Source organism: Daphnia pulex, chromosome 9, assembly GCF_021134715.1.
Source record: "Daphnia pulex isolate KAP4 chromosome 9, ASM2113471v1".
Taxonomy (NCBI): domain Eukaryota; kingdom Metazoa; phylum Arthropoda; class Branchiopoda; order Diplostraca; family Daphniidae; genus Daphnia; species Daphnia pulex.
Genome location: NC_060025.1, coordinates 1,052,225 through 1,075,227, shown reverse-complemented (window position 1 = coordinate 1,075,227; position 23,003 = coordinate 1,052,225). Strand labels below are relative to the sequence as shown.

Sequence of the window (23,003 nt, the reverse complement as noted above, 5' to 3'; positions counted from 1 at the left end):
AGAAAAGATGCCTGTCAAGAACTCATTAGGAGCGTCATGAATATACCTATACGTTTTTATTTAACCAAATGTCTATATAATAGCTGCGATGAAACCTTTAATTGTTTGAAGCGTTCCTGCATATTAATAACTGCGACAAGTGATGTTAATGTAAGTCTAAACAAATGAAATATCGACTCAATCGATGTTGCGAAATTCAAATGTCAAAATCATGTCAAAATCAAAAATGCCAAATCAACGACTAGGCTAGGCGACTAGGCAAATGACAATATAAAATAGTCTGACATGCTAATTATTTAGGGTATAATATTCTATAGAAACGGTTAATTAAGAGAAATTTAGACGGGAAAGTCGCTTTCAGCCGTTAAATCGCTTGCGCTAGCCCGCCTAGCCAGCAGATGGTTCTATCTCCGCCGCTAGATGCCGTCCGTGAGGCGGTATTATTATTGGGTTTGGCAACGCTGCATTCAGCTTTGCTGCTTCGTCTACTTTTTGGCGCCTTTTCCGTGACACAATTCGTGTTCTGCAGTCTTCCGGAGCTACTTTCTTATTTATTCATTTAAGATACACATACAATTTCATAACGTCTGTTGACTCGGAGCCCCATCAATCATAAAAAAAAAAAAAAAAAAAAACGTCTGTTGAAAATACTGGCATCAGTTTGATTTTAGAGAAAACAGAATTGAAGTTTCATAATAGTTCTTAAATCCTAGTTTCACCATTCGATTCTCACTGCTCAGAATGGGTATTAAAGGGCTGACCCAAGTGATTGGAGATACTGCTCCTACTGCCATTAAAGAAAATGAAATTAAGAACTATTTCGGTATCTTGTTAAATAATTCATCATGTAAATACCTGTAACCCTATTTGTGTTCTTTCAGGCAGAAAAGTTGCCATTGATGCTTCAATGAGCATTTACCAGTTTCTTATAGCTGTACGATCTGAAGGGGCTATGCTAACCTCTGCCGATGGAGAAACTACTAGGTTCAGTTTTACATATTTTCCATCCCTAAACAAGTATATTGAAATGTTTTCTTTCATACAGTCACTTGATGGGTATTTTCTACCGGACCATTCGGATGGTTGATAATGGAATCAAGCCTGTTTATGTGTTTGATGGAAAACCACCTGACATGAAAGGGGGTGAACTGACCAAAAGAGCAGAGAAAAGAGAAGAAGCATCAAAGCAACTGGTTCTTGCCACAGATGCAGGTATTTACAAGAATTTTATGGTTGTTCTGTGCAGAATTTTATGGTTACACGAAAATTGGTTTTTAATCTATCTATCTATCTATCTTCAATAGGTGATGCAGTGGAGATGGAAAAAATGAACAAGCGTCTGGTAAAAGTAAACAAAGGACACACTGATGAATGCAAACAACTACTTACTTTAATGGGAATACCTTATGTTGAGGTTGGTTGGCCGTTTTTGCATTGGCAACATTTCAGCATGACCATTTCATCTGTCTAGGCACCCTGTGAAGCTGAAGCTCAGTGTGCAGCTTTGGTGAAAGCAGGAAAGGTTTATGCAACTGCAACTGAAGACATGGATTCATTGACCTTTGGTTCCAATGTCCTGCTGAGATACTTGACATACAGTGAAGCCAAAAAAATGCCCATCAAGGAATTCCATTTGGATAAAATTTTGGACGGACTGTCGTACACAATGGATGAAGTAAAAATGCTCGAAGAAAATCTTAAAATGTTTGTCTTATTAAATTTTCAATTTCTTAGTTCATCGATCTATGCATCATGTTGGGCTGCGATTATTGTGACACGATAAAAGGAATAGGCGCCAAAAGAGCCAAGGAACTCATAGACAAACATCGATGCATTGAAAAGGTGATCGAAAACCTTGATACCAAAAAGTACACCGTCCCAGAAAATTGGCCTTATCAAGAAGCAAGACGACTATTCAAAACGCCTGATGTTACAGATGCAGAGACCCTTGACGTAAGCCTTAAACTTACTACGTGTCAGATCACAACCTAATCGCACTGTCCCATTGCCTCCTCTTTCCATATATAGTTGAAATGGACACAGCCAGATGAAGAAGGTCTAGTCAAATTTATGTGTGGTGACAAAAACTTCAACGAAGAGCGCATTCGCTCAGGCGCCAAGAAATTGTGTAAAGCGAAAACAGGGCAGACGCAAGGCCGACTTGATTCGTTTTTCAAAGTTCTTCCTTCTAGCAAACCGTCTACGCCTTCCACACCGGCTTCAAAGCGCAAGGTTGGTTGTATTATCTGTTTGTTTGTTTTTTACCGCATGATGCATTTAAAATTAATTTGCCATTTTTTATTAATAGGCCGAGGAACCGAAAAAGGGAAGCAAAGGAGGAGCCAAATTTAAGCGTGCAAAATAATTTATTTAATGCTGAAACAATGAATTGTGCCCATTATTATCGATGTAACTTGCTTACTCGTTTTACATGAGGCTATTACTATTAACCATGATTCATCACTTGTAATTCATTCATTTAAAATTTTGATTTCTAATTTTAATTATCATTGATCAGTAGTATCTTTATATTTATGGAATTCCTCGCCATTCGTTCCATTAGCTTATACTAAGTTTTCTCTGGCTAAAAGGAATGAGTTTTTGCTTCGACCGTCTTTTCTCTTTATACTTTGTGTAACTGATTCCGTGAAAGATGCAGTGCATATCTGAAATTCTCATTCGAGATAGTATCTTATTTTCGTTGTGGGAGTTTGAATTTCCCGTCTTCAAATTTCGTGTAATTAGTTATTTGTATAGCCTACTAGCCAGAAACAGCGTTAGGGCCTAGCCTAGTTTGAAAAATTACCCTTTGCCACCTGGTCCTCTAATGAGACATCTATCGTCAAAAAGAAAATTTAAGAAATAAAAAAAAAAAGGAAAAAACTCGAATAGCGATTACTTTATGAAACCTGAAAATTATCTATCAATCATTAGAAAACGGTATTTAGTTCAATTTATTATGCCACAAAATTACAGATAGATTGCTTGTGGCAGGATATTCGTTGTTTACAAAAATGTTCTATGCAGTATAGATGGCGTCTGTGTATCGCCTCAGATTAATATCTCACACTGCACATTCAGAGAACAGAAATTCCAAACATTAGAGGTACTTCGTATTCTAACAGAGAAAGAAATATTTTCAATTGTAGACTAATTTGGTCACATGTGTTTGTTGACAAAACACTTTAGGAAACTACTTGGAACTTAATAACGTATTTGTCTACTTTTGAATATTTACATATTGTTGGTGTGTGTCTGCGGATCCAAATGCCTTTACATCCGAAGCCTTGGAGAGTTTTACTTCTGTGTTTTAAATCGTTCATCGACCGATGATTTGAAAATGTTGCATAAAAAACGAGAGAGGAATATTTGTTCAGTCAATAACTGCAGATCATACAGAGAGGCTAATCGTTGGCCAGAGCCATTGACCTTTCATGAGTTTCCAGCAGACTTGGCAAGGAGGAAACTGTGGTTAGAAGTAAGATTTACATATAATTCAACAAGTGGGAGATTCTGAAAACTAATAATTTTTAATATTCTAGATAATAGAACGAGAAGACTGGGTGCCAGGAGACAAAGCGAAAATATGTGCCATGCATTTTACTCCTGAATGCTATCGAGAGGCAACTGGTAACTGCAATATAAAATAAAATGAGAGATTGGACGCTGTTACACTTCATTTTATTTTAGCATCTGCAGTCAAACGTCTTAATGCAACAGCAGTTCCATCACTACATCTCATCCTGGAGCCATTGCCTAAGAGTGGGTTGACCAAAGCAGCCAATACAGCAAGAGCAACAAACTCATCAGGTGTTGTGGCCTCATCCACTTCTACAGCACAAGCATACTATGTGTGTTCTGCCATGAATTGTAGACAGTACAGGGAGGCCCAGCTCTGGCCTGAGCCACTTTCTTTCCATGAATTTCCAGCAGATCCAGCAAGGAAGAAACTCTGGATAGAGGTAGACAACAAAATGTTTATTCTATCACCAAACAGCAAACACTCAAGCATTCTTTCTTAATTTAGAGCTTAACGAATGGCGATTGGATCCCCAAAGAAAAGGGCAAGGTTTGCTCCATGCACTTTGATATGGATGATTACAGAGAAACAAGTATAATAGCGTTTCAGAAATACTATCGTGAATTAACTTTGTAAAAAAAGAAAACTTTTGATTTTAGACAAAAAGTTGTTAAAACCCAATGCTGTACCTTCGTTGAATTTATCATTGAAAAAGCTGACGGAAAGTGAAATTGCAGACCAATCTGCGGTCGAAATGGACTATGGGCACGAAAGATTGCAATACGGAATGAAGGAATCTGATACCAAGACGACCGAGTCCCGGAAGCGGATATCAAATATAATCATCGTCGACCTCATCAAAGACAAAAAGTCAAAATACCCAGAAAAGCCAAAAGTGATTTTCAAATTGAACATTGCAAAACGAGTTCCTAACCAGTAATTTTATTGTTTGTTTGATTTTTAGCCCGTCGTAATCGATGAGAGTTGTTCCACTTGTATGGAGATGAAAAAGGATCTTCGCGAGGTAGAGTTTCAGTTGGCGATGGTCAAGCAGGAATTGGAAGAACAAAAAAGGCTCGTTGAGAGCTTAAGGAAACAAATCAAAAATTAAACTAAAGAATAGCCATTTGGTGGTCGTTATTAACGTCTACGCTTAAGTAAATTGTTCTTCCTACTACAGTTCATCAAATCGCCGGTGGGGTGATTTACATAAGATTCAAGGAACATCTTGTTATTGGTTGAACCCGAAAATAATTCGCTTCTGAATAATTGCCTTGAGTGTGATTGTATATTTGGAATCCCGTAATATAGAGTCTAATTTCATTCCATGTGATGACTGTGATAAAACTATTATTTTAATTTACAGGCAGCGAGCTCAATGGAGGTCGAAGAGGCTTTGCATCCATTGGGTAAGGATATACCTGTAGCGCACAGAGCATTAGATTTTAGTGCCTCACGCCTGTGTGTATCTTAACCATTTAGAGTTTCCTGGTTGGTCTGGATCAGTAAGATAACTTTTTGGGTCGACTCGTTGTTGAAAATTGAGATTGGTAAAGTTTCCTACACTCTACGAAACTGCGATACCGCGCCGTGCCATTGCTGAGTCATCAGTATAAAGTAGCTCACTTAAACATCACCTAGATGGGTCCATGAAAATGCTGTTTGTGATTGAACCACGTACCAACTGATTAATCGCAAGGGACTCAATATTTTCCTATTTAAGATTAAATGCTTTCGTATCCAAGTATTAGCCTACTTAAGACTCTTCAGACAAAAAAGAAAAAAAAACTTTCGGTTTTAAGGGCAAGTTGACGTTATGTTACACTGTTGCACTCATTGGCGAGAGCAATAAATGTAATGCTTAGATTGAAAAAGAAACCGCACGGGTTTTCCCAGTTTTTCCACGGGTTGACGACCAGAAGTGAGAAGAAAGGAAACGGTGTATAGCGGGATAGAATAAACCAATCTGACGTTTTTACGATCGTCTGTGCGCCTCATTTTGCGCTGTGTTAAAGGATAAAACAATTTGAAAAGAAAGGAGAAAATAATCTTTTGCAATTCGCACATACAAGCTGACTTTCTAAGTGCGACCTGGAGGTATAAAAGCAACCTGTTGAGACCATCATAAGCACAGTTGCAAAACATTCTCTTCTTCGACTAGTAGTATCAACAATTTAACAGGATGGTAAAGCAAACTGTCTTATCTTATTTTATTTAGGCTAATCTTGAATTTCTTTGTTTTTCAGATCGTGAATACCTTTAAATGTATTGTGTTGTTGGGTCTGATGCTAAATCAACATGGAACTGAAGCACAACGTAAGTATTTCAATAACATTACACATACAGCATGAAGTTAAAACATATTTTTTCATTATTGCTTTGAAATAAAATTCTTGCCTCTTTTATTAGGCGGCGGTTACGGAGCTCCCCCTCAACCATCACCCTCTTCCGGCTCAAATTATGGTGGTTCGAATACTGGAACTCATTCAGGAGCTGGTCCATCTCACCAGCAACATTCGCAGTCTGCTTCGCCCTACCAACAACAAGCCCCAGTCGCTCCTCCAGCCTATCAACAACCTGCTCCGTCTCACCAGCAGCAGGCCCATTCGGCTCCTTCTTATCAGCAACAAGCTCCAGCAACTTCACCGTACCAGCAGCAAGCACCAGCTGCTCCATCCTACCAACACTCTGCTCCATCGGCTCCATCTCACCAACAGCAACATCAAGCTCCAGCGGCTCAGTCATACCCGCAACAAGCTTCCTCATCACCATCATACCAGCCACAGGCCCCTGTAGCCCCAGTCCCGTCTTATCAACAGCAACAGCAGACTCCAGTCGCTCCTTCGTACCAACAACCTGCTCCAGCAGCCCCGACCTACCAACAGCCCGCCCAAGCGGCTCCATCCTACCAACAGCAACAGACCCCATCGGCCCCATCTTATCAGCAACAATCGGCTCCAGCGGCTCCATCGTATCAACAGCAGCAGGCTTCAGCTGCCTTTCCCTACGGCGGGGCTTCTCCTCAGGCCGGAGGAGCTTACTAGAAAAATGTAGAACATTTACATTTCCAGTTAAACTTTAGATCTTTATCCTCTTTAGCATCTTAAATGTAAGCTAAAAGATTTGTTGAAATGATACTTCCAGAAATTATATAGAGAATATATTGACTTACAGCAAGTGATGACTTTTCATTCCCTTTACTGTCCAGCGATATGGAAAACTGAACAAAGTTAAAGAAAGGAAATGATGTAACAAATCTTCGCATATCTTTTATTGGCTAGTTTTTAAAGTTTGTCGAGCGCGGGTGAGAAAGCCACTTTGATCGTTTTTGAGCGGTTTGGCTTTTGAATGGGCTCCATTTTTATGTTTCTGTCGATTTCCTCGAGATGGCAGTATTAAGAAAATGTCGTCTGCTTTCATTTTGTTTACTAGTTTAAAAAAAAAATGAGACGAAATTTGAATGGTAACATTTGAAATTCAGCTGAAAGATGGTAAAATGGTAAAATACAAGTTGAAATGATCAATAAGTAAAGTTAAAGTTTTGCTATGTCAAAGCAATTGTGTTGCAATGTGAAAACATGGTTTAGACAGAAAATTTTCTACTTGCTCTCTGCTTTTAGAGGTTAAAATTGAAACATTTTTGTATTCAGGTATCATTCAACCACCTTCATTGTGAAACAAACAGGTTGTTTGTGGGCAAATCAATCCAGTGCTGTTCCTGCAGGAAAATATCACAAGTGAAAAACAATCGTTTTTTTATTAGAAAACATGGTAAACATAACATTTTCATATATTCATGCAAGTTTATTTTTAAGCTGTTTAGTGTTAAGCTGTTTTGCTTGAAATTTTTAAACATTCTAGTTTTCTTGGAGGCAACTGTACAACTAGAGAATTTAATGACAAAGAGGAACTGCCAGCCATACCTCCTTGTTACAGCCGTTTTGAAATAATTAGTCTGCTAAAACAGAGAAGCATAACACATCAATTAAAGATGTTTTTGATATTCTTTGAGCTCGCTCTACGTTTGAAAGTTTGTTGTTATAGTCTGTCCACTTTCACTCACTATATGGCCACTATATCCCACAACACACGTCAAGGAGTGTGGTTTAGAGATTTCACACGTCATGCGAAATGGCATTTGTCACGTTTCAACTTAATTTATTTCGATAGGATGGCTGGTTGGTCGTTGCCCAGTGGATAGAAGGAGAAAATGGTTCAGTTTAAAAAATTTAGTTATAAGTAAATTATTGTCGCTAGTGTCCACTTGGATTTGACGATTTGCGCTGGTAGGACGATGGAGCTGCTATGGGAAATGTCCACACTTCGTTCCCTATTTATCATTTTTGTAACCAAATAACTAGTAGTTTTCTAATTTAAGCGCCATGACATTGATTAAATACGGTAATGGCTTTTTCGTACGGCCCTAATTGCGCGTTTCCTTTATAGTGAAATACCGTAGATTTTGACTTTCTAAAACATTAATTTAAAAGAGAGATAGGAAGAAAACGGGTTTTACCGTGTTTTTTGTACCCCATAGCCTACTGTTAACCAACTGTCGAAAAGAAATAGTTTTCTCACAACGCCTCGAAAACCCGATTTAATAAATAAGTAATAATGCAGCAGGAATGGGACGCGTGGTAAATGTATGTACGATAGAATGTGAGGAGCTGAGGACGGGTTTTTCCAGAGTCGGGGCTGGAAGGGAAGATACTGGGTCTACCACAAAGCCACGAAGATGTATACTTTTGGTTCTCTTTTTTCCCGTTGATGAGCAGAAATAATATGTATTTACAGAATAGGAGAAAATGTCTGCTATAGTTGTACATCAAGGTGCACATTGCTGCACCAAAAGTAGACTTTCTACTACACGAGCTGACTGATATATAAACGACTTCTGTAGGCGATAAAAAGTCACAGTTGCGAATTGTTCTTCACTCCTACAGGTAGTTCAACTTAAAATGTGGAAGGTAACGAAAATCACAAACTCGCTGTCTAGTACTTTAAATGATAAGTTTTGTTATTCATCCATGTTTTATTTTCATTCAACAGGTAACGAACTCGATCAAATGTGCGCTCGTGATTGCTTTGGTGCTTATGCAACAAGGCTCAGAAGCAACTAAAGGAAAACGTTAGTAAATTTCCTAATATGTTTATTCATTTTGACGTTGAATTTTACCAGTAACGAATAAAATTTGTTATTCATCAAATACAAAACCAGGCCATCGACAACCAGCTGCTTCACCTACCTATCAGTCCTACCAGCAACAAGCCCCAGTCGCTCCTCCAGCCTACCAACAACCTGCTCCTTCTTATCAGCAACCTCAGCAACAAACTCCAGCACCGTACCAACAACAAGCCTCAGCGGCTCCATCCTACCAGCAGCAAGCTTCATCGGCTCCTTCTTATCAGCAACCTGCTCCATCGGCCCCATCTCAGCAACATCCTCCAGCGCCTCAGTCGTACCAGCAACAGGCTTCCCCGTCACCATCATACCAGCCACAGGCCCCAACGGCTCCAGCTCCATCGTACCAACAACAGCAGACGCCAGCCGCTCCGTCTTACCAACAACCTTCTCCGGCAGCCCCAACCTACCAACAGTCGACCCAAGCAAGTCCATCCCACCAGCAACAAACCCCATCGGCCCCATCTTATCAACAACAATCGGCCCCAGCGGTTCCATCGCACCAACAACAGGCTCCAGCTTCCTCTTCCTACGGTGGGGCTCAGCAGCCACCGACCCCGTCTCACCAACAGCAAAATGAAATCGCTCCATCTTACCAGCCACAGCCGACTCCATTGGTTCCTTCTCACCAGCAGCAGCATTCAGCTCCTTCCTATCAACAACAGGCTCCGTCAGCTCCAACCTACCAACCACAGACTCCAACAGCTCCAGCTCCATCATATCAACAACAACAACCGCAGTCTCCAGCCGCTCCATCTTATCAACAACCTCCTCCAGCCACCCCAACTCAACAAAAGCCGACCCAAGCGGCTCCATCCTACCAGCAACAGCAAGTTGCTCCTCCAGCCTATCAGCAGCAGCAAGCTCCAGCGGCTCCATCCGGTCCATTTCATCAGGAGCAACAGTCGTCAGCGGCCCCATCGTATCAGCAACAGGTCGGCCACAACCAGCAACAACTGGCTCCCGTCCCCTCCTTCTATGGCCCTTCTTCTCTGTTTGTCTAAGTTCGAATGCTGAATATTTTGACAACATTTAGCTAATGTTTGGAGAAGATTCAATTTTATTCATTCTAGGTGGCTGCGCTATGTGAGAATTTTGTTATTTGCAGAGTTATATGATTCGCAATTGAAAAATAGAGTTTATCAATTACATACAATTACTAACTCCTGAATTCTTCTAGTACGTAAGCTAGTTATTTAATTTCAACTGGTGCTCACGCTTATGGAACAACATATATCAAAGATGGTGTTAAGTTTATTTGTCTGCTGAATGCTATCATAATTTGAAATATCATTTCGGAAATGAATCGAAATTTGAAAAAAAAAGATCCCGGTTCGGCGGTTCCCGGATTTGCTGAGATCATCACACACACAAAGAGTTTTTTTTTATTTGGCAATGTCACATATGAAAGTTAAGTTCGTCTGCTAGTTTTACAGAAAATGTGTTTGTGTGTGTTGAGTGTTAAGTTGAGAGTTGAGACTGTAATACTGTGATACTGTGACTGATGTGATTCAGTGATTGTGATTGTTTGAGTTTGAGTCTCTACTAGTTATAGAACAACAGATGGTGAAAATGGTATTAAGTTTATTCATCTGCTTATGTTATCATAGTTTGAAATATGAAAATATCATTTCGGAAACGAATCGAAATTTGAAGAACGACTTGTCTCGGGCTCTTGGCGACATCACCAAGGTTTCAAACAGACTTCGACTATTCAAATTTATTTATTATGATTATTAGTGACTATTCAAAACCACTTTCAGTATCCCCTACCTAATAACCCGGGACTTGAGATAACTGAATTGATGACCTTTAGTACTTTAGTCTAAATTTCATGGTCCTTCATGGGTTGGGTTTCTCATGGTTTGTTTTATTGGACATCATATCCCTACAACTGTGTTGTCGTTTGGACATTTGCTAAATTGATTTAAGAAAAAAATTTGAATAGCATTTACACAGTATGTTTAACATAACATTTTTGCAGCTTTTGAGAACTTATTGACCGATAAAAGAGGTGTCTAATAAGGCTTAACTGTGTGCACATCGTGAAATGAATATGGATTGATCATGTGTTTGAAATTTAGATAAGGTTATTGCAGAGGAATATTTTCAAAAAAGCCAACTGTCCTTCAAACGATTCGAAATAGAATATTCATTCACCGAAGAAACGAGTCAAATGACTTAAATGTCAATTGGTTTAAAGTGAGTAAAGTAAATAATAACCATAGCCATAACCATTTGATATTCATTTTGATATTGGTTGTTTGTAGACTCATCCCCCAGCAACGTCAAAATGCAGAAGGAAAGGCCAGTTTGCATGTCTTTCATAATCGAAGGTCACGGAGATCATTACGTAAAACGTGCCATGCAGTGGTGTAGAGGTTGGGTGAGAACGGAATGTGTTCATAACCATTTGGTATTCAGTTTGACATTGGTTTTTGTAGACCCATCCCCCAGCAACGTCAAATTCAGAAGGAAAAGCCAGTTTTGCCTCGCACGTCTTTCATAATCGAAGGTCACGGAGATCATTATGTAAAACGCGTCATGCAGTGGTGTAGAGGTTGGGTGAGAATCAAAACCATTTGGTTTTCATTTTGATATTGGTTGTTTGTAGACCCATCCCCCAGCTACGTCAAAATGCAGAACGAAAGGCCATTTTTCATGTCTTTCATAATCGAAGGTCACGGAGATCATTACGTAAAACGTGCCATGCAGTGGTGTAGAGGTTGGGTAAGAACGGGATGTGTTGCTTCATCATCAATTTGGTACAATAGCCGCAAGGCTTAAAAGGTGGGTCAGGGTGAGAAAAAGTCGTATAAAAGGAGAGAGAAAAGGCGATAGAGATCAGTCGAGTGAGCATCTCCGACACGGCAACACCTGCAGCGCACTATTGGTGCCTTCATTATCGTATTACATCAGTTCGCAATCATGGGTAAATATTCGTTTTTATTTCCAGTCGTGAATAAATTCTAACTTGTTTCTAGTTGTTGATAAGACACGTTAAATTAGAAAATTAATTTGCAAATTGTTAATTGTGTAGTTAACTATGGCGTTGTGCTGATGTCGGGTGTTGTATCGTTGATGGCTGCGTCGACCACAGGTGTACTAATGTCTCCTGGGTATGGTGGATACCAAGCAACAGCACCGAAAGAAGACTACACCACGTCACCGCCTCACTACAAAAAAATGTTAACGTACGCAACACCTACTTACTACACCGAGGCCCCCAACTAGTACACCACCGAGGCTTCAGAGTATTACACGAAAACTTATGCTGCCCCGAGCTACTACGTCGAAGCCACCAAGTATTACTCTGCCCCGAGATGCATCACCAAAGCGCTTGAGTATTACATTACAACTTAAGCTGCTCCAGCTTACTATAATGATTATAACTACTATTCTGTTCCCAGGTACTATACCGAGGCTCAAGTTTATTACACCACTAAAGCTGTCGAATACTACACCGAAGCGCCCAAGTACTACAATGCAACATAGACTGCCCCAGCTTAGCACACGGGAGGCACCGGCGAGCACCGGAGTACTACTACACCACCCCCGAGGCACTGAAGTACTACTACACCACCCCCGAGGCACCGGAGTACTACTACACCACCACCGAGGCACCGGAGTACTACTACACCACCACCGAGGCACCGGAGTACTACTACACCACCACCGAGGCACCGGAGTACTACTACACCACCACCGAGGCACCGGAGTACTACTACACCACCACCGAGGCACCGGAGTACTACTACACCACCACCGAGGCACCGGAGTACTACTACACCACCACCGAGGCACCGGAGTACTACTACACCACCACCGAGGCACCGGAGTACTACTACACCACCACCGAGGCACCGGAGTACTACTACACCACCACCGAGGCACCGGAGTACTACTACACCACCACCACCGAGGCACCGGAGTACTACACAACTACTTACGCTACTCCGACCTACTACACCGAAGCTCCAAAGCACTACTCTACCCCGAGTTACTACACTACTAAGGCTCCTTAATACTTGAGTCGAAATTTCTATTATCATTTAAATTCGTCGGTTATCTTCATGGTTACTAGTGACTATGAATTGATTGTTGATCTTAAACGAGAAAATAAAAAATACTAAAGAATAAGACTTTTATTAATACCTACCTTTTCGACATTTCGACAGGCGTTTCTATTTGTGTTGACTTCTTCAATGTTAGTATGCTGTGTTATGATTTGTTTGTTTCATGTATTAGAGATGACTACTGCCTTAGTTGCTTGGCATACGGACATTCTTCTGCTTTGACGATTGTTTTAGAGTAAGTTGCGAAAGAAAGGTGCTGCGTTAAGTATACTCTAAATTTTGATTTTGAATTGTATCTTGAGCATTTTTTCGATAAGGGAATTCATTTTCAGAGGGAAAATATTCCAAAGTTGTGATTGTTGATTTCGTCAAGTCTTACAAGTAATAGGTAAATGGCTGATAGATTTTATAAATAAGGAAGACTTTGAATTTGTAAGAAATATATTGATACAATTCCTAAACAAGACTTGTTATAAATTAAAAGACAATCAACAAAAACTTATAAAAAGAATTGCTTTATTGTCCCACCTCCACCCACAATTCCACCACATTTTACAATCACATAGTCATACATACATACATACACTTAAGTTAACCTGTTGGCTGCCACGCCATACAACCCGTAGGTTGTTCTCTACTCTCTACGCGCCATGTCTGAAGGATCCATGACCAAGGTGGGACTTGCCATTGCTGACAAGTCCGGGCTGACAGGGAAGATGGAATGCACGCATTTAGGAGGCCTCTAGGAGGCCCGTGCTAAGGAGGTAGGGGGGAACAAAGGCGTGGCAGACAACGGATTAACTAACACAAATATTACCAACAACAAATGATGATCCGCGCTGACATTTTGGAGATAACGGAGATGTTTTGGTGTCCATCTTCTCGACGTCTCCTCTGCATTACCTGAATAAAGACAAAACAATTGTTATTAAGTTACATGTAGGTACATTGATCTGGTTTTTTTGCTCAAAACTTTACAGGCGCTTGAAATTTTTGCTTAGAATTAGCTTTCAATATTAAGAACTGTACACAGAACAAAGCTCACTTGCTACTTTTATGAAAAAAAATTCCGGAAGTAAACCGGAAGTAACCACAGCGCCTCAACCACTGAGCTGTCGTCAAATTAAACCACATATTCGTGATCTCCATGAAATTTGGGGTCGATTAGGTGTGATTTAAACGAAATCCAAAATTTGGCCAAAATCGAGAATTTTCCTGGACTATAGTTCAGGAAAATTTTCAAAACCGGAAGTACGAAAACGTACAAAACAAAACATGAACTTTACCACAAATTTGACGAGGATCACGAATTTGTGGTTCTTTTGTGCGACGAATGATTATTTACTGAACTACTGACTGAAATCATAAAACCGGAAGTAGAAAAAAAAACACATTTTTTAAAATCTAACAAGTGAGCTTTGTTGGGGGAATAGTTATCGTCAATTTTCACTAAAAAATTTCCACACAACAGCTGCCCATAAATGTTTAAAGAGATTTGAAAGTAACTGAAATTGACTGTTTTGACATCTGACAATTATCAAAAAGCCATCTAGCGTTAGAAAAAGAAACGTCTAAGTAACAAGCTAAGTTGCGCGCAAGAAGGGCCTGATTTTGGAATTATTACACAGACAGAGAGTTTAACGCAAATAGATGACTAGTAGATAATCCACGAAAATAAGTAAACTGTCCGGTACCTGGCCATAATCCCGTTGTCAGTGACTGCAGGTGTCACAGCAACTGAAGTGAACTAACTCGCCAGTGAAGCAGCAAAGAAGAACTGAAGCAGTGAAGCTGGATGAGCGTACGTCTTGAAGATAAGGATGTAGCAGAACGTTGGTGGAAGTCCCTCTTCTGTCATGGTCAAAATCCAGCATTCAATTGCTAAAGGATGTCTGTGGGGATCTTGCATGCTCTGTAAAAAAAAAATTTGCTGCAATGAAAATATAAAAATTAAAAAAGCATATTAATCTTTACCTTTTCTAAGAAGCACACTGAAATGTTCATGATGAAAAACCGTAATAATGGATTTACAGCAGCCAACAGCATTACTCAGGTGGGATAAACTTCCCGACGATAAAGAAATTGTCATGAAGTATTGCAGTAGCGTGGTGAAAGGTGATATTGATGCTTACCTTTATCATTTGGGTGATGATTTAGTAAGGCATTTGACGTAGTGTGGTTGGTGTGGTAGCAGTAGTGGGAAAATACCTTATCTCCTCACATTTTTATTCCACTCTATGTGGGCTTCAAACAGGAGTTTTAGGCTTTTGACAGTATGAGAATCTTATAGATGGAAAGTGACTGAGCGCTAAGTCAACTTGTTAGAATGACTGACAGTAGCTATGCATCTAAAATTAGAAGAAATAAGTTGGTATATAATAGAAAAATAAGGAAACTAGGTCAAGATAAACCTACATAAGATACGAAGTTCCATTTGGTATTTGAAATCACAGGAATATAAATATAATTAGCAGCAATTTGTTTTGTTTCGCTCATTTCGTCTCGTTTCATGACATAGGAACAACATACAACAAGTATTTGTGCAACTTTCAAAAGATTCAAAACTCATTACTAGATGTCGCTAGTGTCGCCCTTGTTATTGTTACATCGTGAAACGAGTCGAAAATGGCGAAACAAATTGCAGTTAATTAATACTTATATTTATGTGATTTCAAATACCAAATGGAACTTCGTATCTTATGCAGGTTTAATATCTTGACCTAGTTTCCTTATTTTTCTATTATACCAACTTATTTCTTCAAATTTAGATGCATAGCTGCTGTCAGTCATTCCAACAAGTTGACTTAGCGCTCAGTCACTTTCCATCTATTAGATCCTCATGCTGTCAAAAGCCTAAAACTCCTGTTTGAAGCCCACATAGAGTGGAATACAAATGTGAGGAGATAAGGTATGTTCCCACTACTGCTACCACACCAACCACACTACGTCAAATGCCTTACTAAATCATCACCCAAATGATAAAGGTAAGCATCAACATCACCTTTCACCACGCTACTGCAATACTTCATGACAATTTCTTTATCGTCAGGAAATTTATCCCACCTGAGGAGTAATGCTGTTGGCTGCTGTAATTCCATTATTATGGTTTTTCATCATGAACATTTCAGTGTGCTTCTTAGAAAAGGTAAAGCTTAAAATGCTTTTTTAATTTCTATATTTTCATTGCAACACATTTTTTTTACAGAGCATGCAAGATCCCCACGGACATCCTTGAGCAATTGAATGCTGGATTTTGTCCATGATAGAAGAGGGACTTCCACCAACGTTCTGCTCCATCCTTATCTTCAAGACGTACGCTCATCCTTCAAGTGTCTTCTTTGCTGCTTCACTGGCGAGTTAGTTCACTTCAGTTGCTGTGACACACCTGCAGTCACTCACAACAGGATTATGGCCAGGTACCGGACAATTGACTTATTTTCGTAGATTATCTACTAGTAATCTATTTGCGTTAAACTCTCTGTCTGTGTAATAATTTCAAAATCAGCGCGCAACTTAGCTTGTTACTTAGACGTTTCTTTTTCTAACGCTAGATGGCTTTTCGATAATTGTCAGATGTCAAAACAGTCAATTTCAGTTACTTTCAAATCTCTTTAAACATTTATGGGCAGCTGTTGTGTGGAAATTTTTTAGTGAAAATTGACGATAACTATTCCCCCAACAAAGCTCACTTGTTAGATTTTAAAAAATGTGTTTTTTTTTCTACTTCCGGTTTTATGATTTCAGTCAGTAGTTCAGTAAATAATCATTCGTCGCACAAAAGAACCACAAATTCGTGATCCTCGTCAAATTTGTGGTAAAGTTCATGTTTTGTTTTGTACGTTTTCGTACTTCCGGTTTTGAAAATTTTCCTGAACTATATAGTCCAGGAAAATTCTCGATTTTGGCCAAATTTTGGATTTCGTTTAAATCACACCTAATCGACCCCAAATTTCATGGAGATCACGAATATGTGGTTTAATTTGACGACAGCTCAGTGGTTGAGGCGCTGTGGTTACTTCCGGTTTACTTCCGGAATTTTTTTTCATAAAAGTAGCAAGTGAGCTTTGTTCTGTGTACAGTTCTTAATATTGAAAGCTAATTCTAAGCAAAAATTTCAAGCGCCTGTAAAGTTTTGAGCAAAAAAACCAGATCAATGTACCTACATGTAACTTAATAACAATTGTTTTGTCTTTATTCAGGTAATGCAGAGGAGACGTCGAGAAGATGGACACCAAAACATCTCCGTTATCTCCAAAATGTCAGCGCGGATCATCATTTGTTGTTGGTAATATTTGTGTTAGTTAATCCGTTGTCTGCCACGCCTTTGTTCCCCCCTACCTCCTTAGCACGGGCCTCCTAGAGGCCTCCTAAATGCGTGCATTCCATCTTCCCTGTCAGCCCGGACTTGTCAGCAATGGCAAGTCCCACCTTGGTCATGGATCCTTCAGACATGGCGCGTAGAGAGTAGAGAACAACCTACGGGTTGTATGGCGTGGCAGCCAACAGGTTAACTTAAGTGTATGTATGTATGTATGACTATGTGATTGTAAAATGTGGTGGAATTGTGGGTGGAGGTGGGACAATAAAGCAATTCTTTTTATAAGTTTTTGTTGATTGTCTTTTAATTTATAACAAGTCTTGTTTAGGAATTGTATCAATATATTTCTTACAAATTCAAAGTCTTCCTTATTTATAAAATCTATCAGCCATTTACCTATTACTTGTAAGACTTGACGAAATCAACAATCACAACTTTGGAATATTTTCCCTCTGAAAATGAATTCCCTTATCGAAAAAATGCTCAAGATACAATTCAAAATCAAAATTTAGAGTATACTTAACGCAGCACCTTTCTTTCGCAACTTACTCTAAAACAATCGTCAAAGCAGAAGAATGTCCGTATGCCAAGCAACTAAGGCAGTAGTCATCTCTAATACATGAAACAAACAAATCATAACACAGCATACTAACATTGAAGAAGTCAACACAAATAGAAACGCCTGTCGAAATGTCGAAAAGGTAGGTATTAATAAAAGTCTTATTCTTTAGTATTTTTTATTTTCTCGTTTAAGATCAACAATCAATTCATAGTCACTAGTAACCATGAAGATAACCGACGAATTTAAATGATAATAGAAATTTCGACTCAAGTATTAAGGAGCCTTAGTAGTGTAGTAACTCGGGGTAGAGTAGTGCTTTGGAGCTTCGGTGTAGTAGGTCGGAGTAGCGTAAGTAGTTGTGTAGTACTCCGGTGCCTCGGTGGTGGTGGTGTAGTAGTACTCCGGTGCCTCGGTGGTGGTGTAGTAGTACTCCGGTGCCTCGGTGGTGGTGTAGTAGTACTCCGGTGCCTCGGTGGTGGTGTAGTAGTACTCCGGTGCCTCGGTGGTGGTGTAGTAGTACTCCGGTGCCTCGGTGGTGGTGTAGTAGTACTCCGGTGCCTCGGTGGTGGTGTAGTAGTACTCCGGTGCCTCGGTGGTGGTGTAGTAGTACTCCGGTGCCTCGGTGGTGGTGTAGTAGTACTCCGGTGCCTCGGTGGTGGTGTAGTAGTACTCCGGTGCCTCGGTGGTGGTGTAGTAGTACTCCGGTGCCTCGGGGGTGGTGTAGTAGTACTTCAGTGCCTCGGGGGTGGTGTAGTAGTACTCCGGTGCTCGCCGGTGCCTCCCGTGTGCTAAGCTGGGGCAGTCTATGTTGCATTGTAGTACTTGGGCGCTTCGGTGTAGTATTCGACAGCTTTAGTGGTGTAATAAACTTGAGCCTCGGTATAGTACCTGGGAACAGAATAGTAGTTATAATCATTATAGTAAGCTGGAGCAGCTTAAGTTGTAATGTAATACTCAAGCGCTTTGGTGATGCATCTCGGGGCAGAGTAATACTTGGTGGCTTCGACGTAGTAGCTCGGGGCAGCATAAGTTTTCGTGTAATACTCTGAAGCCTCGGTGGTGTACTAGTTGGGGGCCTCGGTGTAGTAAGTAGGTGTTGCGTACGTTAACATTTTTTTGTAGTGAGGCGGTGACGTGGTGTAGTCTTCTTTCGGTGCTGTTGCTTGGTATCCACCATACCCAGGAGACATTAGTACACCTGTGGTCGACGCAGCCATCAACGATACAACACCCGACATCAGCACAACGCCATAGTTAACTACACAATTAACAATTTGCAAATTAATTTTCTAATTTAACGTGTCTTATCAACAACTAGAAACAAGTTAGAATTTATTCACGACTGGAAATAAAAACGAATATTTACCCATGATTGCGAACTGATGTAATACGATAATGAAGGCACCAATAGTGCGCTGCAGGTGTTGCCGTGTCGGAGATGCTCACTCGACTGATCTCTATCGCCTTTTCTCTCTCCTTTTATACGACTTTTTCTCACCCTGACCCACCTTTTAAGCCTTGCGGCTATTGTACCAAATTGATGATGAAGCAACACATCCCGTTCTTACCCAACCTCTACACCACTGCATGGCACGTTTTACGTAATGATCTCCGTGACCTTCGATTATGAAAGACATGAAAAATGGCCTTTCGTTCTGCATTTTGACGTAGCTGGGGGATGGGTCTACAAACAACCAATATCAAAATGAAAACCAAATGGTTTTGATTCTCACCCAACCTCTACACCACTGCATGACGCGTTTTACATAATGATCTCCGTGACCTTCGATTATGAAAGACGTGCGAGGCAAAACTGGCTTTTCCTTCTGAATTTGACGTTGCTGGGGGATGGGTCTACAAAAACCAATGTCAAACTGAATACCAAATGGTTATGAACACATTCCGTTCTCACCCAACCTCTACACCACTGCATGGCACGTTTTACGTAATGATCTCCGTGACCTTCGATTATGAAAGACATGCAAACTGGCCTTTCCTTCTGCATTTTGACGTTGCTGGGGGATGAGTCTACAAACAACCAATATCAAAATGAATATCAAATGGTTATGGCTATGGTTATTATTTACTTTACTCACTTTAAACCAATTGACATTTAAGTCATTTGACTCGTTTCTTCGGTGAATGAATATTCTATTTCGAATCGTTTGAAGGACAGTTGGCTTTTTTGAAAATATTCCTCTGCAATAACCTTATCTAAATTTCAAACACATGATCAATCCATATTCATTTCACGATGTGCACACAGTTAAGCCTTATTAGACACCTCTTTTATCGGTCAATAAGTTCTCAAAAGCTGCAAAAATGTTATGTTAAACATACTGTGTAAATGCTATTCAAATTTTTTTCTTAAATCAATTTAGCAAATGTCCAAACGACAACATAGTTGTAGGGATATGATGTCCAATAAAACAAACCATGAGGAACTGTTAAGACACAAATTATCAGAGAAGAGCTTTGTCAGTCTGAACACTCGCGCAGAGTGCACATTCAGACCCCCGATTAGCATAGGAGATAAGCTGCACATCAGTCCCACCAAATACATCAATTCAATCCACACAGCACCTCAACACACCCGCTCCTTGTCACACGATCCACACAGAAAGAGAAGGAAGTATCTTTTAACTTCTCTGAATCAACGTCGAGACCCACAGCGTCATTCCACCGACGTTGTCTTCAATGTTTTCTCAGTAAAACACAAACACTGCCATCTAGTGCTGAATGAGTTCAACACAAACCTCAACACTCTCTCTCATTCAGAACTCAGATAAAGTCACCATCAATATAAACACATAAAAATGATTGAAGATTAATTTTGACATAAACGATAAATCCAAGTGTTTCATATCTCAAACAAGAACAGAAACTTTGATTTGAAAAATTGAATTCAGTTTACACAAAATTCTCAATCGGCACAGGATTCAACAGCTTAATTTAACGTATCTCCCCATCGAAGTTTAATCCCCACGTACACCAATTTCTTGAGCAATCACTAGCAGCAAAATATTCCGATTACATGGTAGATGTGGCGACAACGGGTTGACGTTGAGAACACCAGCTGATTGCCCTTCCGTTAAGAGCGAGAATGTATCCAGTGGTGGTCCGTTTTGAATCCGCATCCCCAGCGTGGTCTACGTCCGAAAATGCAACAACGGTGGTGTTGTCATGGCCCTTACTGCCGAACTCGAGACCATGGTAGCGTGTTGTGCCGAGGTATTGAAGAATACGTTTAGCAGCTTTCCAGTGGATTATGGTAGGATTATGAAGGTGCTGAGCAAGTTGACTTGCCATGAAGATGACGTCTGGTCGAATTTCGAGTCGAACTTTGAGAGCCGCGTACATGTTACTCCCCACGAGTTGGCAGTAAGGAATGTGGTGCATAGTAGCGACGGTAGCAGGAGATGCTGCAAGGCGGACGTCAGTGAGAGGAGCAAGAGTAGCTTCAGCACGATATAGAGTCTCCCCAAACCGGGATGCTGTTAGAATGGTCGTCTTGTTTCGTTTGATGATAGCTTGTAGGCCAGAGAAAGAAACTGTAAATCCACTCTTGGTTAAGCAACCAATAGAGATGAGATTCACGCCCAGTCCAGGAACAAACAGAACTTCTTTAACTTCACGAAATGTAGACGAATCATCAACGTGTCGGACAAGTCGCATAGTCCCAATTCCACGGGCATAAAGGACAGTACCACCAATTCCATTCACAGGCCAGCTATTGTCAGCGATAATGCGTAGATCAGTTAACATGGATTCATCACCACTCATGTGCCTAGTTGCACCAGAATCAAGATAAATGTCCTTCGAATTCTTAGCTGTCAAGCAACATGAAGAGATGAGGGAAAAATCGACTTTCTTCCCGGATGAATTAGTTGTGTCCCGATCATCTTTGGGCCGTTTGTAGTGAAAGGAGCTGGACTTGGTTTTCTCGTTTTCATTGGAAATACGAGTTCGACATTCGAATTCAAGATGGCGGTCTTTCCCGCAGTATGAGCAAGAGACAAGATCCCGATTGATTTCGCTACTCATGTGCCCTCTTGACTGGCCTCTTCCACCACGAAAGTGTCCTCTTCCACGTGAATCGTTGCCAAACAGAGCAGAACTCTCAATGGAATTGTCAGGGGGTCCTGTGTCTGAATTCAAAATCAATGATCGAGCATTTGATTGTCCTTGACTGTTGTTGAATCTTCTTTCTTCCCCAACAATGCGAGCACGCAGTGCTACCATTGTTCTATCAGCGTCAGGGAGATTGTCCCAAATGGACGTCAGATTGGCAAATCGTTCAGGAAGGCTACACAAAATGGTAGTGATGAGGTGGTGTTCTGACACCATCACTCCAAGATCATTGAGTTCAGCGGCTTTGGATTCTAATTCAGTGATGTGAATCATGATATCTTGGTTGTCGACTGGTCTCAGATTCATGAAGTCTCTGTGTAAGAGATGTTTGTTGTCTGCAGCCCGTTGAAGATATTGGGTTTCCAACCGAGTCCACATGTCGTAGCTAGTTCTACAGTTGAGAAGTGCCAACTTTCTAGTCTCATCACAGCAATTGAATATGAGAAATCTGCCGTAGCAATCAGTTGTCTTCCATTGATTGATCAATTCCTGGTTGGTGACTACACGAAGATCTCCTTCACCAGCAAAGATTTCTTGAGGTTCGTTGTCTTCTCCTTGAATGAATTGTCTCAGTTGTTTGAGAGTAAACAACATTTCCATGTTGTGTTTCCACGTAGTGAATTGAGTTCCATCAAACTTTCTTAAATGCTTTATAGCATCCAAAGAGTAGTTTTGAGCCATTCTGATAAGTTCGTTAACGGTATGGCGAAATCTGGGCCCATAACCTGTTAAGACACAAATTATCAGAGAAGAGCTTTGTCAGTCTGAACACTCGCGCAGAGTGCACATTCAGACCCCCGATTAGCATAGGAGATAAGCTGCACATCAGTCCCACCAAATACATCAATTCAATCCACACAGCACCTCAACACACCCGCTCCTTGTCACACGATCCACACAGAAAGAGAAGGAAGTATCTTTTAACTTCTCTGAATCAACGTCGAGACCCACAGCGTCATTCCACCGACGTTGTCTTCAATGTTTTCTCAGTAAAACACAAACACTGCCATCTAGTGCTGAATGAGTTCAACACAAACCTCAACAGGAACCCAACCCATGAAGGACCATGAAATTTAGACTAAAGTACTAAAGGTCATCAATTCAGTTACCTCAAGTCCCGGGTTATTAGGTAGGGGATACTGAAAGTGGTTTTGAATAGTCACTAATAATCATAATAAATAAATTTGAATAGTCGAAGTCTGTTTGAAACCTTG

General features: G+C 40.4%; 4 protein-coding genes and 2 long non-coding RNA genes across 13 annotated transcripts; 3 read left to right on the top strand and 3 right to left on the bottom strand.

The window, feature by feature from the left end:
• The first annotated feature begins 471 nt into the window (after positions 1 to 471).
• LOC124202118 (flap endonuclease 1-like) lies at positions 472 to 6,697 on the top strand. Of its 3 annotated transcripts, XM_046598395.1 has the most exons (19): positions 472 to 582; positions 634 to 823; positions 882 to 984; positions 1,046 to 1,212; positions 1,305 to 1,414; positions 1,472 to 1,675; positions 1,735 to 1,953; positions 2,029 to 2,232; positions 2,309 to 3,106; positions 3,286 to 3,478; positions 3,543 to 3,630; positions 3,691 to 3,962; positions 4,028 to 4,112; positions 4,180 to 4,415; positions 4,485 to 4,822; positions 4,887 to 4,929; positions 5,003 to 5,705; positions 5,767 to 5,836; positions 5,930 to 6,697. In XM_046598395.1, exons 2-9 carry the CDS (start codon positions 742 to 744, stop codon positions 2,363 to 2,365), a joined length of 1,146 nt encoding a protein of 381 aa, XP_046454351.1. In that variant the 5' UTR covers positions 472 to 582; positions 634 to 741; the 3' UTR covers positions 2,366 to 3,106; positions 3,286 to 3,478; positions 3,543 to 3,630; positions 3,691 to 3,962; positions 4,028 to 4,112; positions 4,180 to 4,415; positions 4,485 to 4,822; positions 4,887 to 4,929; positions 5,003 to 5,705; positions 5,767 to 5,836; positions 5,930 to 6,697. The 3 variants fall into 3 exon arrangements, with proteins under 3 accessions (XP_046454351.1, XP_046454349.1, XP_046454350.1); XM_046598393.1 differs by having other exon boundaries at positions 4,887 to 5,705; XM_046598394.1 differs by having other exon boundaries at positions 3,190 to 3,478; positions 4,887 to 5,705.
• On the top strand, positions 5,819 to 6,564 carry LOC124202875 (DNA-directed RNA polymerase II subunit RPB1-like). Its single transcript, XM_046599365.1, has 2 exons — positions 5,819 to 5,840; positions 5,930 to 6,564. Exons 1-2 carry the CDS (start codon positions 5,819 to 5,821, stop codon positions 6,562 to 6,564), a joined length of 657 nt encoding a protein of 218 aa, XP_046455321.1.
• Positions 6,698 to 7,170: 473 nt separating the features above from the next.
• Positions 7,171 to 13,068, top strand: LOC124202119 (extensin-like). Of its 4 annotated transcripts, XM_046598398.1 has the most exons (10): positions 7,171 to 7,291; positions 8,315 to 8,487; positions 8,570 to 8,648; positions 8,739 to 10,277; positions 10,359 to 10,394; positions 10,787 to 10,904; positions 10,973 to 11,088; positions 11,147 to 11,634; positions 11,743 to 12,046; positions 12,113 to 13,068. In XM_046598398.1, the coding sequence occupies exons 2-4, from the start codon at positions 8,479 to 8,481 to the stop codon at positions 9,704 to 9,706; spliced, it is 1,056 nt and encodes a 351-aa protein (XP_046454354.1). In that variant the 5' UTR covers positions 7,171 to 7,291; positions 8,315 to 8,478; the 3' UTR covers positions 9,707 to 10,277; positions 10,359 to 10,394; positions 10,787 to 10,904; positions 10,973 to 11,088; positions 11,147 to 11,634; positions 11,743 to 12,046; positions 12,113 to 13,068. The 4 variants fall into 4 exon arrangements, with proteins under 4 accessions (XP_046454354.1, XP_046454353.1, XP_046454352.1 ...); XM_046598397.1 differs by lacking the exon at positions 10,359 to 10,394 and having other exon boundaries at positions 10,973 to 11,083; XM_046598396.1 differs by lacking the exon at positions 10,359 to 10,394.
• A 1,458-nt stretch (positions 13,069 to 14,526) lies between these two features.
• LOC124202117 lies at positions 14,527 to 15,304 on the bottom strand. 2 transcript variants are annotated; one of them, XR_006877924.1, is made up of 4 exons: positions 15,194 to 15,304; positions 14,911 to 15,126; positions 14,753 to 14,841; positions 14,527 to 14,690 (listed from the first exon to the last, which is right to left on the bottom strand). It is a non-coding gene; the product is annotated as an uncharacterized LOC124202117 (long non-coding RNA). The 2 variants fall into 2 exon arrangements; XR_006877923.1 differs by lacking the exon at positions 15,194 to 15,304 and having other exon boundaries at positions 14,911 to 15,144.
• A 2,286-nt stretch (positions 15,305 to 17,590) lies between these two features.
• LOC124202116 lies at positions 17,591 to 19,627 on the bottom strand. 2 transcript variants are annotated; one of them, XR_006877922.1, is made up of 4 exons: positions 19,576 to 19,627; positions 19,025 to 19,512; positions 18,613 to 18,916; positions 17,591 to 18,546 (listed from the first exon to the last, which is right to left on the bottom strand). It is a non-coding gene; the product is annotated as an uncharacterized LOC124202116 (long non-coding RNA). The 2 variants fall into 2 exon arrangements; XR_006877921.1 differs by having other exon boundaries at positions 19,571 to 19,615.
• Positions 19,628 to 20,660: 1,033 nt separating this feature from the next.
• LOC124202115 lies at positions 20,661 to 22,636 on the bottom strand. Its single transcript, XM_046598392.1, has 2 exons — positions 22,625 to 22,636; positions 20,661 to 22,514 (listed from the first exon to the last, which is right to left on the bottom strand). Exon 2 carries the CDS (start codon positions 22,468 to 22,470, stop codon positions 20,689 to 20,691), a length of 1,782 nt encoding a protein of 593 aa, XP_046454348.1. The 5' UTR covers positions 22,471 to 22,514; positions 22,625 to 22,636; the 3' UTR covers positions 20,661 to 20,688.
• Positions 22,637 to 23,003: the final 367 nt, after the last annotated feature.

Coding starts and splice junctions, on each gene's coding strand:
- LOC124202118 (XM_046598395.1), top strand. CDS start 742: ATGGGTATTAAAGGGCTGACCCAAGTGATTGGAGATACTGCTCCTACT. Junction 1,676..1,734: donor TGTCGTACACAATGGATGAA/GTAAAAATGCTC, acceptor TCAATTTCTTAG/TTCATCGATCTATGCATCAT. Junction 2,233..2,308: donor CACCGGCTTCAAAGCGCAAG/GTTGGTTGTATT, acceptor TTTTATTAATAG/GCCGAGGAACCGAAAAAGGG.
- LOC124202875 (XM_046599365.1), top strand. CDS start 5,819: ATGGAACTGAAGCACAACGTAA. Junction 5,841..5,929: donor GGAACTGAAGCACAACGTAA/GTATTTCAATAA, acceptor CTCTTTTATTAG/GCGGCGGTTACGGAGCTCCC.
- LOC124202119 (XM_046598397.1), top strand. Junction 8,649..8,738: donor AGAAGCAACTAAAGGAAAAC/GTTAGTAAATTT, acceptor ATACAAAACCAG/GCCATCGACAACCAGCTGCT.
- LOC124202115 (XM_046598392.1), bottom strand. CDS start 22,470: ATGGCTCAAAACTACTCTTTGGATGCTATAAAGCATTTAAGAAAGTTT.